A 21,686-nucleotide genomic window follows, 5' to 3' on the forward strand; every position below is an offset into this window, starting at 1 on the left:
CCATCTTGACAGAATGGTATATTCCCAGGTTCCGCAGGTCAGCTGCACAGGTGCAATGCATTATTGTTAATTGTGGCACATTTACTAACATGCCAAGTTTAGCTACACTTGAACAACCGTTCCAGGCTGCCATATCCAGCCCAAGAAACTGTACAAACAGAGAAAAAGAAAATACTGTCTTAAAATAAATGTATCATGCCTGTCATGTATCATGCCTGTGTGCGTGCAAGACACCAGTTATGTTGCCATACCTTAGCTTTTTCTGAGCTGACGCCCACTGGATAAAGTGACGATAATTATAAAAACCTCCTAACTCCATTGAGCTGTATGTGGGTAAAGTGATGATTATAGAGCATCGCAGCGGAAGTGGTTTCCTGGTGCCACTTAAAATCTCCCATTCATTTTCGCCATACACTTTTTCAAAAATATTTATAACAATTATGTTAAGCCTCGAACCAAGCCATCCAGGATGGCAGTGAATCATGACCATACAACCTTTGATCCTATGTGAAAACATATTTTAATTAGGGCTGGGATGCGATTAAAAGAATTAATCAAATTAATTACAGGCTTTGTAAAAAAAAAAAAAAAAGATAACTCAGAATTGTGTTGATCGTGTCCCACACAACAATAAAATAAGATCTGGTTGTCCCAGAGGTGAAGTGGTCCTAAAAGGATAACACAGAAAGGTCTTGGGCAGTGGTTCTCAAACCTTTAAGGCTGCAGTTCTCCTTATACTGATTTATGATGCTAAGTACCACCTTCTCCTGACTACGGCATTTAGCTTGGAAAAGTACAAAAAGTCCAGTTTCTAATATGTTCAAAATGAAACACAATACTGGCAGCATAGCTTTCTATTCAATAACAGTTATTGATGACATTTGGTTTAACAGTTTAGATATGTTCAGGTTCACACAAAGTCTGTCAATGTTTTATCATTAACCATAACAGTAAAATACATATTTACATTCCTAGTTTTTCCTCACGTACCCCCTGCAATACCCCCACACACCCCTAGGGGTACAAGTGCCCTAATTTGAGAAACACTGAAGTGGAAGGTTAAGCAGAACCCTGATCAGTTTGGTCTGTTTGGAGCCTTGTTTTTAGGGCTTTTGAGGCATCGCGGTACCGAGGTTTTCCCCCAGTAATTCCACCATAACATCGTTTTGATGCTCGAGTAGGCCTTTGAACAGGGCTTCTGCGCATGCCTTGCTGCTCACACTGTCCAGGATCTTCCTCATGCGGTCTCGGTCTGTGGTCTCAGCACGGACTTTGGCGGACAAACCAGCAGGGAACCCCCAGCTTATCAGGTCATCAACGATATCATCCACGTTCTTGACGTCGCTGACCAAAGCCCGACGATTCTTGGCGAAGAAAGACCTTTTGTCTTTACACAAAACAAAGGAAAACAACATGATGTCTAGCAGACAGAATGATTGACAGAGGGACTCTTAACTCATACAGTGCTGCCGGCCACAAGGGGCGCTAGAGTGCCAGAAATTTCTCTATAGACCTTCGCTCTAGCTTCCGTCGACACTGTCCCAAGTGCCTTGGGATTTCACTCCAGCCAATGCTATGGGTGACTAGAGGAGGAAGCTAGCTGACACGTAGCCAAAATGCTAACCCATTTAGAAGCCCGATCTAAAGCTATTTCAGTCGCAAAAAACTTTCTCTTTGGGGCTGAAAACACAATCCGGAGAAAATCCTGTCTAAAGATGTGATTTATTATTGGAGTGGGCGGCGCGATGCGGCCGCGTTGCCCGATTACGGGCCGGGGGAAAGGGCTTTCGGTCGGCCGCCTAGATTTAAAATTTAGAGCCAGGCTTGGTGCGGCCTGGGATTATTTTATTCATTTTATTAAAAAAGCCGGACTAGTTCGGGATAGGCACACTGGAATACGTCGCGCCGCCTACAGTGAACATTCGGTGAACATTGGGGGGGGTCTAAACTTTATTTTAAACCATTTTCAATGGAATAAATCGTCGGACCATCTAGCGTCTCTCGTTGGCAAGCGCTGGACGAGCAAGGACCACCCACGTTGCTCCAAGCAGCTCGGGGTAAGTAAAATAGCAAATAAAATATTGTATTGGATTGAAATGAAGCCAAACTTGTTCGGGATAGGCACTAATAGGGTTAAACACACATTGTTTACCTTTGACCTCTGACCCTCTCTGTGTCATTGTTGACGAGTCTGAAAAATAATGCAATGTTTTATTAAACGTGATTAAACTGACTGACTGATCCAAACTGACAACATGTGTGACTAGAAGACATATTTAGTTGTATTTGATTGTGACCAGCCCACACTGGGGCCCAGTGTTGGAAACATTATAGTATAAGCCTGATGCAGTAAGAGTTTATTCATGTCATTTTCATCATTTATGTATAAATTATATAGAGTGCACAATTGAAGTGAATAACTATGTTTACCTTTCAGTTCCAAGTCATCCTCCCAGACCTGTTCGTTCTCAGGTCCCAGTAACGTCAATGAGACGTCGACTGCGTCGAGAGGAATCTTCACGCTAAACGTTGGATGGTAGTTTGGTCCGTAGTTCAGACGATAAGTCACAGCCTGAGAACAGAGGAAAGTTTTAGATAGATCTATTTTAGATTGGTATTAGTAGTAGTAGTAGTAGTAGTAGTAGTAGTAGTATTAATAGTAATGTAGTAGTTATAATGATAGTAATAGTATTGGCATTAGTAGTAGTAGTAGTAGTAGTAGTAGTAGTAGTAGTAGTATTAATAGTAATGTAGTAGTTATAATCATAGTAATAGTATTGGTAGTAGTAGTAGTAGTATTAATAGTAATGTAGTAGTTATAATGATAGTAATAGTATTGGTATTATTATTACCCTTATTATTATTATTATTATTATTAGTAGTAGTAGTAGTAGTAGTATTAATAGTAATGTAGTAGTTGTAGTGATAGTAATAGTATTGGTATTAGTAGTAGTAATACTAGCAGTAGTAGTAGTATTAATAGTAATGTAGTAGTTATAATAATAGTAATAGTATTAGCATTAGTAGTAGTAGTAGTAGTAGTAGTAGTATTAATAGTAATGTAGTAGTTATAATAATAGTAATAGTATTAGCATTAGTAGTAGTAGTAGTAGTAGTAGTAGTATTAATAGTAATGGTAGTAGTTGTAGTGATAGTAATAGTATTGGTATTAGTAGTAGTAGTAGTAGTATTAATAGTAATGTAGTCGTTATAATCATAGTAATAGTATTGGTATTAGTATTAGTAGTAGTAGTAGTAGTAGTAGTATTAATAGTAATGGTAGTAGTTGCAGTGATAGTAATAGTATTGGTATTAGTAGTAGTAGTAGTAGTAGTATTAATAGTTATATGGTAGTATTTGTAGTGATAGTAATAATACCAGTAAGACTCCCTAAAGGGTGAGGTCGTTCAGTAGCTGTACAGGGCCATGTCAAACTAGCAAAAGTAAAGCCCCTGCATAAACAAGGTAGACTAGACCCTGGCAACTACCGCCCATTTCAATTCAATTCTTAGTTCCATCTCCAAAGTCATGGAAATAAATCTACGAACTAGGTTGCAAGATATCTTGAAAACTGAGTTCCAATCTGGCTTCAGATCATCCCATTCCACGGACACATGCCTTCTCTATTTGACCAAATCAAAAGAGAAGTGGATTTGGGCAAATAAAGCGTCATGGTCATGCTGGACCTCCAGAAGGCATTTGACACTGTCGGTCTTGACAGCGCAGCAGTGAGTTGAATGCAATCTTACCTGGTGGGGAGGGAACAGGTGGAACAGTACCCTTGTTTACCTTTCATTTAGCTTTGTTTTTTTATTTTTTATTTTGTTCACAAGTGTTTTTATCTGATGATATCTTCTGCATAGTAGTGTGTTCTATCCGTCTGTCATTCACTGTTATATGAGTTAAAGAGAAGGATCTCAACAGAAATAAGCCTTTACCTGAGTTTCCTTTTAGTGGATCCACATAGCAGCTAAATCTGGATGAAAATAAACATGTGTATGGATCGAATAACACTTCCCTATTTTTTGGCAAACAAATGACGTGACTTTATAAACACACACTGGCTGGTGTTGCTTCACTTGCTTACTGGTTACTTCGGTACCAGCGCCATCTACCGACGTGGATGTGTAATGACTAGTCCTCGATTATAAGACGACCCCATATTTTGAGGTTTGTTTTCTAGAATAAAATGTCCTCCTATATTCGGGCCAATACGGTAATACCTCAGGTACTACTTCATTTGAAGGTAGTAGTTTTAATGTGTGATCATTAATACCTTAGGCAGTACTTCATGTGAAGTTAGTAGTTTAATGTGTGATCATTAATACCTTAGGCAGTACGCCTACTCCATCTGAAGCACACTGCAGTCTGTAGCGCTGCTGTGAGGTCAGTTCACAGCTGCGGTTCCTCACCAGGTCTCCATTCAGGTTTAACTCTTGATGGAATGTGTTCACCTACAAAGACACAAACACAACTTGACCAGTAGGTTCAACCATAATGACTGCAAGAATTTTGTAATAGCTCATGTGTCTTCATCATAGGTGTAACACCCGGGATGTGAACCCCGCGTGAAAGTCCAACATCTTATCCACTAGACCAAAGAAACATCTCTCTGGTCCAGGGGAGATAGACAGGGGTGGGCAACTTTGATGATGGCGAGGGCCACTATATTTCCACCTTCACTCCAGTGGGCCACATTGTATATTGCTACGTCCTACGTTCTAGTAGCCTATCTCATACAAAAGAAACAAAAATAGCAGATCTACAAGCTCAAAACACATCGCGCTGAATGCGTTTTGAGCTTGAGATTCTTTTGAATTGGAATCCTGAAATATTTTTTCAATATTTTTTAATTGGAATCCTAAAATGTAACATTTTGATTGAATTTCAAACACATTTAACTCATGTTAACGTTATGAACTTAAATACAAATACATTGGACATAAAAAATACATTTTAATACTACTATAGGCCTACTAGTCATTAAGCTACTAATATAGACTGATGGAATTAAAGCAGGTCATGTTTGGAATTGTAACAGCTGAAATATAATAATATATCAGTATTCCAGTATTAACCTGTGGGCTGCATTAAGTGAAGGTGGGGGCCGCATGTGGCCCCCGGGCTACCAGTTGCCCATGTATGCTCTAGGAGATACTATAGACTTTTGAGGCACCATGCAGTTTACAAACTATCTTTATTATAGGCACCATGCAGTATATAAACCTTAACTTTATTACAGGCACTATACTGTATATAAACTTGTTTTAAATTGATTGTCCACTGTGTCCATGCCCACAGACTAGCCTCTGGATGTCTGTTCAAAATCTGTAATTGAACTTCAATTAGTCTAAAGAACTAAGATGCAACTTAACAGACCATACTGTATTTGTTACCTCTATGACAGGCACGTTGCCTGGCAGCATTAACACGTTCAGTCTCCTTGTTTTGCGTTCTGGTGGTTGAAGGAACATCAGAAGTTGAGCAGACGTTGGAAAGAGATAATCCTGGATATGCCTCCACAGCAGTCCAAACAGAGACAGGTGGCTCACGCTTACAACCACATGAGTCTGGGTCACTTCCAGTGGTTCTAAGAGCTCCACCCCTTCCTCTGTGATGTGGACCACACACAGACCTGTGGGGGGGAAAGTACTCACATGTTATTATCCCAAGGGGGATAATAACATGCCCGGAGGCAGCACAGCGGTATAAGGATATTTACAAAGTTACAGAGAAGTATGAAAAGGAAAAAGTACATTGTACAGTAAAAGAGCAAGGTACACCAACAAAGGGAATGAAGAATATACATAAAGTGTCAAAAACAGTCAAAGCTCATAAGTGTAACAGCCATATTTAAAAAAGCAAATAGCAATACTTAAGCACAACTTCAATCAATACAGTGCCAAACAGAAAGTGTCCACAGCAGCCAATGCTAGTCAGTGCTACAAGTATCTCTACTCTTTTACAAGTACAAGTCCAGAATTAGCCCTATTCACGGCCCGCCCACTCAGCAACTTCCTGGTGCTGACGTCACGCTTTGAAGGGGAAACCTTCCTTAAAGCCCATAGAGTTAACACAGAAATCGCACATTTAAAGCTGTACTGTGGAAGCTGCTCAACTAGTGGTCAGTAGCGGTATTGCTTTTTTCGGCCGGAGTCGCCGCGGACCTCCGGAACGGGGGTCCGTGGACCCCCGCGGCCGTCGCGAGCACCTCCGCCTCGCCGATACGATTCCGTAGAGCCATCTCCCATCATTTTTAGACCAGGATTGAGGGAGTAGCAAGCAAGATTCCTTCACCAATGTAACTAGACCAGGTCAACCTGGTTGTGCCAGACCCCCTGTCTGTCATCATCATTTATGACATCATGCCTTTTGTAGGCATGTCATCATCATGTCATCATCATATATACCCTTTATATAGAAAACCCGGACAGACCGACATTTGCTTATGTAGGCCTACCCATTTCATGGGTCTGGCAAACACAGTTGCTGAGGGAAGCTACTTCCTTTAGAGACAGCAAGACTCGCTGTGATTGGCCGGTGGTGTATGATCGGCGCTGTGATTGGCCGGTAGTGTATCATGTGGGAGATGACATCATTTTGCCGGGAAATTCTCCCCTCCTCACAACTCATAGAAAACATATAAAGAGAAGGCTTCAGAAGCTGAAAATAACAGAGTGGGGGTTCTAAAACTTTAGCGATTTAACAGTTAGGACAATTTTAAGATTTGTTTTATAAAAAAAGTTACATGGTATAACTTTAATGCAATTTCCGAATAGTAAAGTATAAAATACGGCTAGCATGATCAAGAACACAAGATAGTAAAAGGCACAAAGCATTATAATTTACTTTAATGATTTGTTGGCTTTAAGTCCAGTGATTTCTGTGTTATTTTAGCAGGGTTTACCCTTCAAAGCTGATGTCAGCACCAGGAAGTTGCTGAGAAATTTGCTGAGTGGGCAGGCCGTGAATAGGGCTAATTAACATTTAATTCACCGTTTGTCAAGTCCCGCCTGATGTCGCGCCCCTCTTCTGACTGAAAAATAAACTAAACTAAATCTTCACACCCACTGGTTGCTGTGTCTTGGTGGGACACTAGGTGAGACACTCCATCCACTACCATTTTAATTCAGTTGCTTTGTATTGTTATTCTGTGTGTTCAATTCTAATTTCAAACTTGGTTTCAGTGAAATGGAGCTGCTCAGTGGCAGTATAGTGACTCAGCATGTTTTTAAATGTTTTTATTTCTCCATAAAATTATGTTTTAGCAAATTCAACATTACAAAGGCGGAACCAGGGCGGGACAAGTCAGATGGTAAATGGTAAATGGTGCATTTATATAGCACTTTTATCCAAAGCGCTTTACATAGATTGTGCATTGCATTCACCCATTCACACACACATTCATACACCGGTGGCCGAGGAAACCATGCAAGGCACCAACCTGCTCACCGGGAGCAATTAGGGGTTCAGAGTCTTGCCCAAGGACCCTTCGACATTAACTCAGGGGGAGCCCGGATTCGAACTGGGAACCCTTCGGGAACCCTTCGTGCTCTAATAATGGTTTCTCTACCCCTGAGCTATGCCGCCCCTACAGATAGAGCCTGCTGGTTGGTTAGTCAGGGACCAATCAGAAGGCTGACAAAGGGTGAACATGTACTTAAAGTACCAAAAGTACTCAATGTTTGTCCCATTTCAAGTTTTCAAATCTTTTGAAAATAGCAGATCTACAAGCTCCAAATGCGTCGCAAATGGCCAAAATGTATACAGGGCTGAAGCTTTGTTTTGTAATAATAATCAAAATCTGTAGAACCTCTAGTTGAAGAACCACCATGACGGAGCGGTTCTGACGGTGTAGAACGTCTAGTTCCAGGGAAGAGCCCTTCAGAACCGTCTCCGTCATGGAAGAACCGCATTCCCGACGTCAGATTTGGATCTCGCTGTCACTCCAGTTTGATGATTCAAAACGGTCAAGTTGTGGGTTTAGGGTTTAGGTCATGACCTTTTGAAGTCAGGACATGACACATGAATGCACCAATTTTCATACACGTACTGTTAGGTGAAAGCGTATTGTGGGGCTTCAACTTTGAAATTGTAATTTTTTTTTTAAATTGGGGCACTATTGTAACCATTCATATAATGGATGTACCATGTACTTTCTCTGTGTGTTTTGAAACCGTTTCAGCTGCAATACAAAAATGTACCTGTTCTATCAAGGGGCGCTGTTGAGGTGACTTTCAGTGAGGGCATTCAGGTATTTATGTTTCACAACACAACACAGAGTTGCAGCTCTTCAATGAAGCCCAGACAGCTCAGTCTTACCTGTCTTCAGTTCTCTGACATGGCGGGGAGGGAAAGCACCCATCTTTCCATTCAAGCTGCCGATCCACCAGTTATTATGCTGAAGGTACAAGACACATAACAACACATAGTTTATCCACCTGAACTCCTGTATGTATTCTGATGTATTGTTAAACATCAAGTTTAACAGTTGGACAACATTCTCTGAGAGTACATTTAGAAAGTAAAAACTACAATCAATTATTATAATATTTTTTACTCCCCAATAAATTCCTCCCCACACACATGTGCGTTGTCACTACTTTTATATCCTACTGGCACACCTGCCAGTGAGGAGCCCCCACCGGGAGGACGTACTGTTGTATCCTACTGACTCACCTGCCAGTGAGGAGCCCCCACCGGGAGGACGTACTGTTGTATCCTACTGACTCACCTGCCAGTGAGGAGCCCCCACCGGGAGGACGTACTGTTATATTCTACTGACTCACCTGCCAGTGAGGAGCCCCCACCGGGAGGACGTACTGTTGTATCCTACTGACTCACCTGCCAGTGAGGAGCCCCCACCGGGAGGACGTACTGTTGTATCCTACTGACTCACCTAACCAGTGAGGAGCCCCCACCGGGAGGACGTACTGTTGTATCCTACTGACTCACCTCACCCAGTGAGGAGCCCCCACCGGGAGGACGTACTGTTGTATCCTACTGACTCACCTGCCAGTGAGGAGCCCCCACCGGGAGGACGTACTGTTGTATCCTACTGACTCACCTGCCAGTGAGGAGCCCCCATCGGGAGGACGTACTGTTGTATCCTACTGACTCACCTGCCAGTGAGGAGCCCCCACCGGGAGGACGTACTGTTGTATCCTACTGACTCACCTCACCCAGTGAGGAGCCCCCACCGGGAGGACGTACTGTTGTATCCTACTGACTCACCTCACCCAGTGAGGAGCCCCCACCGGGAGGACGTACTGTTGCATCCTACTGACTCACCTGCCAGTGAGGAGCCCCCACCGGGAGGACGTACTGTTGCATCCTACTGACTCACCTGCCAGTGAGGAGCCCCCACCGGGAGGACATACTGTTATATCCTACTGACTCACCTCACCCAGTGAGGAGCCTCCACCGAGAGGACGCACTGTTGTATCCTACTAACTCACCTGCCAGTGAGGAGCCCCCACCGGGAGGACGTACTGTTGCATCCTACTGACTCACCTGCCAGTGAGGAGCCCCCACCGGGAGGACGTACTGTTGCATCCTACTGACTCACCTGCCAGTGAGGAGCCCCCACCGGGAGGACGTACTGTTGCATCCTACTGACTCACCTGCCAGTGAGGAGCCCCCACCGGGAGGACATACTGTTATATCCTACTGACTCACCTCACCCAGTGAGGAGCCCCCACCGGGAGGACGTACTGTTGCATCCTACTGACTCACCTGCCAGTGAGGAGCCCCCACCGGGAGGACGCACTGTTGTATCCTACTGGCTCACCTGCCAGTGAGGAGCCCCCACCGAGAGGACGCACTGTTGTATCCTACTGACTCACCTTTCAGTGAGGAGCCCCCACCGGGAGGACGTACTGTTGTATCCTACTGACTCACCTGCCAGTGAGTAGCCCCCACCGGGAGGACGTACTGTTGTATCCTACTGACTCACCTCACCCAGTGAGGAGCCCCCACCGGGAGGACGTACTGTTGTATCCTACTGACTCACCTCACCCAGTGAGGAGCCCCCACCGGGAGGACGTACTGTTGTATCCTACTGACTCACCTGCCAGTGAGGAGCCCCCACCGGGAGGACGTACTGTTGTATCCTACTGACTCACCTCACCCAGTGAGGAGCCCCCACCGGGAGGATGTACTGTTGTATCCTACTGACTCACCTGCCAGTGAGGAGCCCCCACCGGGAGGACGTACTGTTGTATCCTACTGACTCACCTCACCCAGTGAGGAGCCCCCACCGGGAGGACGTACTGTTGTATCCTACTGACTCACCTCACCCAGTGAGGAGCCCCCACCGGGAGGACGTACTGTTGTAACCTACTGACTCACCTGCCAGTGAGGAGCCCCCACCGGGAGGACGTACTGTTGTATCCTACTGACTCACCTGCCAGTGAGGAGCCCCCACCGGGAGGACATACTGTTGTATCCTACTGACTCACCTGCCAGTGAGGAGCCCCCACCGGGAGGACGTACTGTTGTATCCTACTGACTCACCTTTCAGTGAGGAGCCCCCACCGGGAGGACGTACTGTTGTATCCTACTGACTCACCTGCCAGTGAGTAGCCCCCACCGGGAGGACGTACTGTTGTATCCTACTGACTCACCTCACCCAGTGAGGAGCCCCCACCGGGAGGACGTACTGTTGTATCCTACTGACTCACCTCACCCAGTGAGGAGCCCCCACCGGGAGGACGTACTGTTGTATCCTACTGACTCACCTGCCAGTGAGGAGCCCCCACCGGGAGGACGTACTGTTGTATCCTACTGACTCACCTCACCCAGTGAGGAGCCCCCACCGGGAGGATGTACTGTTGTATCCTACTGACTCACCTGCCAGTGAGGAGCCCCCACCGGGAGGACGTACTGTTGTATCCTACTGACTCACCTCACCCAGTGAGGAGCCCCCACCGGGAGGACGTACTGTTGTATCCTACTGACTCACCTCACCCAGTGAGGAGCCCCCACCGGGAGGACGTACTGTTGTAACCTACTGACTCACCTGCCAGTGAGGAGCCCCCACCGGGAGGACGTACTGTTGTATCCTACTGACTCACCTGCCAGTGAGGAGCCCCCACCGGGAGGACATACTGTTGTATCCTACTGACTCACCTGCCAGTGAGGAGCCCCCACCGGGAGGACGTACTGTTGTATCCTACTGACTCACCTGCCAGTGAGGAGCCCCCACCGGGAGGACGTACTGTTGTATCCTACTGACTCACCTGCCAGTGAGGAGCCCCCACCGGGAGGACGTACTGTTGTATCCTACTGACTCACCTGCCAGTGAGGAGCCCCCACCGGGAGGACGTACTGTTGTATCCTACTGACTCACCTGCCAGTGAGGAGCCCCCACCGGGAGGACGTACTGTTGTATCCTACTGACTCACCTGCCAGTGAGGAGCCCCCACCGGGGGGACATAGGGACTTTCTCCTACTCCTCCCACCCAACACTCCCCGCTGACAGTTGACAAAACTAAACACAAGTAATATATTTTTGGAAGTGTGTTCTAATATTAGTCTTTTAGAGCAGATAACATCATTATCCATTGTCTTCACTTAAGGAAATGCAAAGAGCAGGGCAGGAATTTCACGGCTGAGACGACGGCCATGGCCGCCGTTGCCCCTCGAAAAATGACATGACCAAACGGCCACAGTGGCCGTGGTGCCCCAGTCAGTGCCCCGGCCAGCGCCCACAGTACTGTACTGTACTGTACTGTACTGTACTGTACTGTAGGCCTACTGTACTGTACTGTAGGCCTACTGTACTGTACTGTACTGTACTGTACTGTAGGCCTACTGTACTGTACTGTACTGTACTGTACTGTACTGTAGGCCTACTGTACTGTACTGTACTGTACTGTACTGTACTGTAGGCCTACTGTACTGTACTGTACTGTACTGTACTGTACTGTACTGTAGGCGTACTGTACTGTACTGTAGGCCTACTGTACTGTACTGTACTGTACTGTACTGTACTGTACTGTACTGTAGGCGTACTGTACTGTACTGTAGGCCTACTGTACTGTACTGTACTGTACTGTACTGTACTGTACTGTACTGTAGGCGTACTGTACTGTACAAGGATGAGAGTAAATGGTGTGTGAAATAATTATGATTAGATGTAAATCTTTGTCTCCTGACAAAAAATTAAGGGGTAAAATAAACAGTTTATGTTGACTAAAATTAGACTAAAATGCTGGACTTTTAGTCGACTGAAACTAAATAAAAACAAGATGAGGGTGACTAAATGTGATTCAAAACTAACAAGGGGTGATTGAGACTGGACTAAGAATGAGACTAAATCTAAAAATGGCAAAATTAACACTAATTCATGAATGCTTTGGTTTAAATCCTGTTAGTAGACCTTGTATCTTGTCCTGTAGGCCTACTGTACTCTTCCTATGCAAACTTCTATAAAGTATTCATTCAATGAATCAATGATAGTGCAAACTTAACGATTAAGCTAAATTAATTGTGACCGTCAACTTAAAATTGATGGCCTTCCTGCCCTGGCACTTGGCCTTTGTGCCCTCAAAGATTTGACAATACTAAAGGCCAACTGGCCTTGACTCTAAAATGACAAAATTCCAGGCCTGGCCAAAAAGTGAATTTTAAGATTTTTATAATTGATTGAGTTATATTGATAGATGAAACCCTAACCCCACGCACCTTTCTTATAGTTTTTTATACTTTTTTTTATTTTTTAATCTCAGGTACCATGTGAATGTGTAAATATGTAGTTATATACTTCTTCCCCTTCTTCCATGGAAATGAAAATAGGATGGGAATGAATCACATAAACTAATCACACACTTCTTATACCTCTATAAACTTGTGATTTATGAAGCTGATTGGGATTCTGGGTCAAACGTGACCTGCGGTTTCTAACACAGTGCAAGTGTTAATACATTAGCTTAGCGTGTTAGCCAGGTGAGGGTATAAATGTACCTCTTTAATGAGGTCAATGACGTGAGGGTAATAAATGTACCTCTTTAATGAGGTCAATGACGTGAGGGTAATAAATGTACCTCTTTAATGAGGGCAATGACGTGAGGGTAATAAATGTACCTCTTTAATGAGGGCAATGACGTGAGGGTAATAAATGTACCTCTTTAATGAGGTCAATGACGTGAGGGTAATAAATGTACCTCTTTAATGAGGGCAATGACGTGAGGGTAATAAATGTACCTCTTTAATGAGGGCAATGACGTGAGGGTAATAAATGTACCTCTTTAATGAGGTCAATGACGTGAGGGTAATAAATGTACCTCTTTAATGAGGTCAATGACGTGAGGGTAATAAATGTACCTCTTTAATGAGGTCAATGACGTGAGGGTAATAAATGTACCTCTTTAATGTGGTCAATGACGTGAGGGTAATAAATGTACCTCTTTAATGAGGTCAATGACGTGAGGGTAATAAATGTACCTCTTTAATGAGGTCAATGACGTGAGGGTAATAAATGTACCTCTTTAATGAGGGCAATGACGTGAGGGTAATAAATGTACCTCTTTAATGTGGTCAATGACGTGAGGGTAATAAATGTACCTCTTTAATGAGGGCAATGACGTGAGGGTAATAAATGTACCTCTTTAATGTGGTCAATGACGTGAGGGTAATAAATGTACCTCTTTAATGTGGTCAATGACGTGAGGGTAATAAATGTACCTTTTTAATGAGGTCAATGATGTCTCCCGCTTTGAGCTCCAGTTTATTCCGTGGCTGGAAGTCCCTCAATGCCTCAAACTGCCTCTTTTTCTCTGCAATGACCAAGAATAAACCAGTTAGACCACCAGCCTGCTCAACGACAGAGAAGATAGAGACATCACCTGTGTATATTGTGTACATTCATTGTCTGATTGAGCCCACATTTCAAGAGTGTATTAAATAACACCAATAATAATATTCATCATTAAGTGTGCCTGCCATGCAATGGCAAAACACTTATTGTAATCCGCCATACTTAAGTCAGTAAGTAAGTCATGTTCTTGCAAATTTCTGCTCGTAATAACTGCCGCACAATTTACGCCACCCACGCAATATATACATCAAAACGTGCGGCTCGGCCGGGAATAGGTTGCTATTACTTTTCTAAGAGAAAAGTTGTATCGTTTAATTGATATTAATTTATTAGTGAATTAATTTTACCCATTGACTTATAATGGGAATCGCAAAAACTCACATTCAATATTTTTTTTCTCGCAAACCATAGGGGCTACAGTTTCAAAACTTGGAGAGGAGATTTATAATGATATCAAGGATTAAATAAAAAATAATTTCGTCAGTTGGCCTCATGGTGGCGCTATAACAGTCCACTTTACCTTTCGGCCTGTAACTCTTGAACCGTGGGTCGGAAAATTAAAATTCCTTTTTCCCTGGATTCCTTGGGTCATGACGCATCTCCTCTTATAGGCCACGCCATTTGCGTCAGGATAGATTCTCCGCCATTTTGAATTTTCTTCAAAACACACTTTTTGCTCCTTTTCCTACATATTTTTTCCAAATGTCACAAAAATCGATACACACAATCTATGGACTCATGCGATAAACATATTTAAACGATATTTTGATAGTCCTTACCGTTCTTCCGTAACAGGGTTCCAAAGTTAGCGGGAGGAGCCCGTTTTATAAGAAGTAGCCATAAATCACAAACGAAACATCCAGTCGACACCAAATTTTAACCACAAGTGGGGGGCGCTATACTGAACATATACCCAAAAGCATTTCCACTTCGACCCATAGGGGGCACCACAAACGCGCAAAACGTAACCGTTTCATGCCAAAACGTGTTTTTCAGGGGGAACGACCCTCTCAAAACGAAACACTAACACCAACCGCTACACAAGGTTGCACAGACTTAGCGAGCTGCAGGCACACTTAAAATTTCTTAGAAATTTTCTTTTCTAGTTATTATTATTATTACAAATGGTGGGTTGGAGAAAATGCTCTTTTGAAAGCCTAAAATCAAGGCTCGCTGTGATTGGCCAAAAGCAAATGAAATGGTCTGTTCAGAGAATTTAAAGTGAAAGCCAGAGTGTTCAGATGTGTTAGGTTTGTTTGTTTGTTTCTTGGTGGTAGAAGGAATGCAGGGGAGCACAAATAAAGCCCAACAATATGAAGGAGTTCATGTCATGGTGCAGATCTTTAATGAAACCAGACAGATCAGTCTGACCTGGCTCATCTCCTGGTGTCTTCACTTCTCTGACATGGCGGGGAGAGAAAACACCCTTCTTTCCATTCAAGCTGCCGTACAACCTGCCAGATCCCTCATCCTGAAGGTACAAGACATAAGACATAATGTATCCACCTGGACTCCTCTATGGATTCTGATGTATTGTTAAACATCAACTTTAACAGTTGAACAACATTCTCTGGAAGTAGAAGAAAGTTTAGAAATGGGCCAAAGTATTGCAAGACTGTTTAGATCCCTCAATAGAATTATTTCCATAGTGTGCATACTGGACATCCAGTGATTACAAAACAACCTGTCAAGTCTTTTCCTGATCCGATTATACTGTAAGAAAAATGTCACAATGGTTCAGAAGCAGTGTTTGTTCACAAGCTGGTCCAGCCGGTTCTCATTCACTGCCATGTATTTCATCATAGAACATATAAGGAAGAAGGACTGCATTATATCCTCAGAAACAGCTATTTAAATGCAACAAAAAAAAATAAAAAAATTCATGTAATTTTAGTTCATTCTAATGATCTCTATACAAAAGTGACATCTGTGGTGTTATGGGTCAAATATGACCCAGTAGAGAAGTTTTCTCGATTCCTAGGAGTTAAAATGTACCTCTTTAATGAGGTCAATGATGTCTCCCACTTTGAGCTCCAGTTTATCCGGTGGCTTGAAGTCCCTCAGTGCCTCATACTGCTTCTTTTTCTCTGTAATGACAAAAAATACCAGTTAGACCACTAGCCTGCTCAATGGCTCTGCTCTGTGGTAAAAAGCTCACAGACCCCATCCCTTTACAAGTAGGTATTAAAAGTGGCTTCCCATGGAGTGCTGTACATTTTATTTTAGGACTAAACCATTGGCTGAAGTGGCTCTGTATGCCCGCCCCCGCCAATGTTATTTCCCCTAACCCCGTACAGGGGTATGCAGATGACGTGCAGGTCGCCTCTTATCAAGGGGCTGTTATTAACAACATGCTCTCCAAAACCCACTTATTTATGAAAGGCGGACCCTGAAACGCTAGCCACACACCTTTAAATGATTGTTTTGGCGATTCAGGGGTCTAGAATTGCTCTCATTGAAGAGACTTTCCTCATTCGAAAATCCGTACGGCGAATCAGCGTCGTGAATCAGCGTCTTGTGATCAGCATGGGTGGGGATTTCCCAGAACTCATGTGCAATTTGCCGCCGCCGGACGGAACTGCACACATCGCGTCGCGGTAAAATGCGGTAAATTGTGGTAATATGCGATCGTATCGATCTCGCTATGAAACATCAGTAGCAGCAGACATGTTATGTTGTGTTTGATTACTAATTTGTTGTGCTCCTATTCCTGCTGTTTCTTTGGTTAGCAAGTAGCACTAGCAAGCAACAGGCTAGCCACTAGCCAGCCACACAAAACAACACTACACTATGTCATCTGCTTTGCTACTGTTGTGTTGGTCAGACGATGAGCCAATCACAGAAGACTGCCTCTTTGGCAACGCCCATCCCAGCAATCGCCCTGGGTGGAACCAACTTCAGACTGAAAAATGAAGTGAAACGAAATGTCAATTCACCGTTTGTCAGCCTTCTGATTGGTCCCTGAGACTCCCTGACTGGCCAACCAGAAAAATGCATTCACTTTTTGCAAGCGGGGGTGGAGTTCTGCAGTCGGAGAAAGTGGGAGCCGTCTTTCACCGGCTGTCCGCACTGCGGAGCACGGCCAGGCCGCTCGCGACCATAGCGTTTGCGATCATTGTAATGAATAAGCTTCAACAGACTAGTTCACATGGACCTTATCAATGGTCTAACTTGTTACGTTTGGGTACATATATTTTAAATGGGCAGAATTACGAAAAGCCAGCCAATTCATACTTGTCAGTGACTCCGCCCCCTGCCCCCCTCCTCCATGCTGTCGGGCAGAAAGCACGTAGAATGTCACAACAACAATAGCGTCGCCCATGGAAGAGAATACGCAAGCTGATAATAATGCTCACTGTAAAACACAACACTAACTGATAGGGTTAGTGTTAGTAGTACTACTAAATAAGGACATACTACTAAATATCATCACCCGAAGATCTGGCCGCAAGAAAATATATCGCTCAGCGATTTCTTCCCGAGCGTTTCTAGATATCTAGTAGCAATTGATATTTGGCTCTGTCGCAAACTTATCATACAGTATGAAAGAGGCTGCGCACCCTCAAAGATCCGTGTTAAATGAGAGCAGACAGCATGTGAGCACAGACAGAACTTATGTCTGTCTGTCTGTCTGTCTGTATGGATGGATAGATCGATGGATAGATCGATGGATGGATATATCATGAACTGAAGCGTAGGGAACGTTAGGCGAACGAGGCGCCCGCCTACTGAGAGCTGATCTCGCCTAAATTAAAACATAAATAAATCTCTATTTCCATTGTGTAAAGACCTGACTGGACAGTACAGTGTGGAGAGGACCTAGGCCTAGGAATGTCGCTCAACCAGTTCCATTCATTGACTATAGTAAGCGGCCGGGCAATTGAGAAAGTGTTACGCTTTTAGAGATGTAAATGTGGGCTGCCATGGCCATTAACTCAAGTCGCAACAACAGAGACAATAACACACTGAACAAAGTCCACTCTGCTTTCCTCCTACCTGTAGGATATCCTCTGTTCCAAATTAATAAAGTCCTTAATGTAGTAAGTAAACAGCTTCCAAACACAATATGTGATGATCGTGATTCGATTATTGTGTTGTTTAAATCCAGCACTGCTGGATTAAGAATTGACGTCGTCTTGTTGTCTCTCCAGCTGTAGCATATTAAAACTCGTTAAGCAAGCCTCGTCCGTTTAACACATAGAAAATAAAATGTATTTCATAGTTCACCCTCAAAATGACTTTTCTTCTATTGATTATACTCACACCATGGAGACTTGAGTTCAACAATATTTTGCTGTTTTTATTACAGACGTGAATAGAGTAAACTATGAATAAACCATGGATTGACACCTACTGCACATACAGTATGAAACAGAGCTGCTACCTTTAAATGCATTTTGAGAAGAAATGCTGTTATTTGTTCCAAAAGCTTTATACCCTGTATATATATAAAATGTCACAATGTGACATAACTTTACACAATGCTGTCCCCCCTCCCAATGTATAGGCTATATGTTATCCATTTTCAACCGTTTTTATTTTATTTGTGACTCTTGCTTTGGCAAGGATCATCCTGGTGAAATATCTGACAGTGTGTGATCAATCTCATAGTGTGAAAACCACAACAATATTATTATGACAGACGATTTCAAGAAAGAAAGTCACTTGTTTAGTGTGAAATAATCTAACGACCTGATGACTCGCCGACCACGCAACATCGTACAGTGTGTTAACACTGTACTACACAACTAACACAACACTAAACACTCGCAAAATAATGCTCCGGAGTTATCTCCTCGTCTATTAGAACACCAATCGTACAACAACTGTCCGGCATGTGGCAAAGTCGCTTTGCAATCCTTTTTGGAGGGCAGTGAAACGCTTCTGTCGGGTTGCAGACTGGAGGTCTGTGCTAGATCACGTGGTTTTCTGCCCGACACAAGTAAACCAGGGGGCGTTCCCACAGCGTCGTTACGACAGCTGACAAGTATGAATTATGTGAGGAGAACAGATTATAGTTCTCCTCTTCCTACCCAAGATGCAATGCGCGATTTCTATTCTCTCTCTGATCCAGAGGATTAAACGAATTAAAACATATATTTTCGGGGGGAAATTACTGTTTTGCTATGTAATTACTGTACCTTTTTCTTCCCTTTTTATTAATATCACGTAGATGTGTTTTTTTTTTGGTACTTTATATAGCTGTAATGAGGCTATGAAGGGAAAAAAATCCCATCCACTTCCACTATAAAAGAATCTGCAATAGTGATTCTGTCCCACTGGGATTAAACAAATTAAAACATATATTTTCGGGGAAACCCCCTGTTTTGCAATGTAACTTCTGTACCTTTGTCTTCCCTTTTTATTAATTTCACCTAGATGTTTTTCCTTTGGTACTTTAAATTGCAATAATGAGGCTATGAAAAAAAAAAAATCTCATTCACTGCCACTATAAAAACAATCTGCCCAGGGTTAATGTCCCATCATAGTAACAGGGCAGAATGGGGCGGGATTTGCAAAAGCCTGAATTCAGGCTGAGTGTCAGGCTAACAATACCTGCATTCACAATTAGCAATAAACCCATAACAGTCTATTCACGCAATGAAACATACACATACCTGGGTCACAAGTTTAATGTGGCAGGCGAATGGAAAGACCAGGTCGATTAAATCATTTCTGAATACTCCAGCAGACTTGATTTAATTCAGGCATCGCCCCTGCCTCTAATCATGAAGCTGGAGGCAGTTCGAGTAATGGCTTTGGCCAAAGTACAACACAGGGGCTCTATTATGACCCAGGTCTTATGCCTTATGCCTTAACTTCTTTGCCTTTTTTTTACTATATATACACATTTTTTTAAATATTTCAAATAGCTGATCTGCAAGCTCACAACATGCAGATGTAGATCAGCATTAGAAGTATTTAAACATGTTTTTCAAAATAGTAAAAAAAAGGCAAAGAAGTTAAGGCATAAGGCATAAGACCTGGATCATAATAGAGCCCCTATTCTCCAATGTACATGTCCCACGATAATCACTGCGTGATTTGACTGAGGCAATGGACTGGCCTAAACACACACAACACGCAATATTATATTTCACTGTAAAGGCGAGGGTGGTCTGGGTGTTCCCAATTTCGAATGGGTTTATATTGTACTTGTATTATACATCTGTTGAATATGCTGAAGAGTGACGACCAGTATGTGAGAATGCTTGCTCGTTCTTCTCTATTCTTGGACCTAAAAAGACGCTAGCTCGTGGCTCGGACTCTAACTTCCTTGGTTTTAAGAGGAAACCGAATGGAAAGCTGGACAGTCGCTCCCCTGGCTTTGGTGTGTGGTCAGACTGGCCGGACTTAAATGACTTGTGTTGCTGGGCTGATGTTACCTTGGAGTGGGTAGGGTCTAACTCTGAGGTGGTGGCTGTCTCGGAGGACTTTATATCTGACCCCAGTATCTCTGTGAGAGCAACTATGACTGTATGCGGAGCAGAAGACCAACTTCCACTGATTAATGCCCGAGGTCGCCTCCTATGGGCACAACAGCAAAGGCAGCGGCAGCACTGGACTCAGCTGAGACTGCAGGGGAAGACCATTCTATCTCTCACTCTGTTCAAAAATGTTGCCATAGATGAGTGCATTGTTGTCTTTACTTTGAAAGCAAGATTACAGGTTTTACCAACTAAACTTAATCTCTCCATCTGGTTTCCAGGCAACCATGCTCCTCACTGTATTCGTATTTGTTATTTTTCTCCAGGTCGGCTGTACTTTTGACTACAGCTTGGAAGAAGCCTTTCTAACCAAAGTGCTGAAATATCAACAGCTAGTGCAGACCATCTCACAGCTAGGCTATAGATGTAAACGTTTAGTTTTTATCTTTGGCAGCCTGGGAGGGCATTTGCACAAGTTGGTTGTGAGTGTCCTTCAAATGGCAGGCCTCTCCAAAAGGAGGGCCAAACAGTTAGCAAGGTATTGCTCAGTGTCAGCCGTTATAGGAAGCCGCTCAATTTGGAGGAGGAGTTGTTTCCTTTACCCATGATTTATGTACGCTGTGTCTGACAAGTATGTCATCTATACTGTATGTAACAATGCTCTGCCGTTTAGGCTCTTTGTAACTGGCTGCTCTTTCATATGATCTGATTGCATTACAAAGGTCATTGTTTATGACCTTTGTATGAGGCACCCTTGTAGCTCTGTTTATGTGGTCATAAATAAACATTTCAAATGTGTGTGTGTGTGTGTGTGTGTGTGTGTGTGTGTGTGTGTGTGTGTGTGTGTGTGTGTGTGTGTGTGTGTGTGCGTGTGCGTGCGTGCAAGTGCATATATGTGAACTTTGTGGAATGAAATCATGAATACATCATTGTGTGATTGAGCCCACATTTCAAGGGTGTATTGATCAATACAGCTTGGAATTGTGGATGTATCATTGTTATCCAATGAAAAAAAAAAGATATTCCATTTTGGGTCTGAGAGGCTAAATGTCATCAAATGGTGGTTCTGTGGCTGAAATGCCCAATAAATAAAGTGAAAAGGTTTGAAGAGCACTGGACTAAAGGTTTGAAGAGCACTGGACTAAAAGGTTTGAAGAGCACTGGACTAAAGGTTTGAAGAGCACTGGACTAAAGGTTTGAATAGCACTGGACTAAAGGTTTGAAGAGCACTGGACTAAAGGTTTGAAGAGCACTGGACTAAAGGTTTGAAGAGCACTGGACTAAAAGGTTTGAAGAGCACTGGACTAAAGGTTTGAAGAGCACTGGACTAAAAGGTTTGAAGAGCACTGGACTAAAAGGTTTGAAGAGCACTGGACTAAAAGGTTTGAAGTGCACTGGACTAAAGGTTTGAAGAGCACTGGACTAAAGGTTTGAAGAGC

General features: G+C 43.3%; 1 protein-coding gene across 1 annotated transcript in view; it reads right to left on the reverse strand.

Annotated features, from left to right (window-relative positions):
* Window positions 1–534: 534 nt before the first annotated feature.
* LOC308289069 (uncharacterized protein) overlaps window positions 535–21,686 on the reverse strand; it is a 76,178-nt gene continuing 55,026 nt past the window's right edge. Inside the window, exons 16-24 of the mRNA XM_080730620.1 lie at window positions 15,815–15,906; window positions 15,191–15,290; window positions 13,687–13,778; window positions 8,323–8,401; window positions 5,397–5,635; window positions 4,329–4,454; window positions 2,431–2,572; window positions 2,153–2,191; window positions 535–1,387 (exon numbers count right to left, since the gene is read on the reverse strand). Coding sequence (XP_080586746.1) covers window positions 1,104–1,387; window positions 2,153–2,191; window positions 2,431–2,572; window positions 4,329–4,454; window positions 5,397–5,635; window positions 8,323–8,401; window positions 13,687–13,778; window positions 15,191–15,290; window positions 15,815–15,906 — 1,193 coding nt within the window. The 3' untranslated portion in view covers window positions 535–1,103. The remainder of the gene's footprint in view (window positions 1,388–2,152; window positions 2,192–2,430; window positions 2,573–4,328; window positions 4,455–5,396; window positions 5,636–8,322; window positions 8,402–13,686; window positions 13,779–15,190; window positions 15,291–15,814; window positions 15,907–21,686) is intronic.

This window comes from Nannobrachium achirus, assembly GCF_963921795.1.
Source record: "Nannobrachium achirus genome assembly, chromosome: 7".
Classification (NCBI taxonomy): Eukaryota; Metazoa; Chordata; class Actinopteri; order Myctophiformes; family Myctophidae; genus Nannobrachium; species Nannobrachium achirus.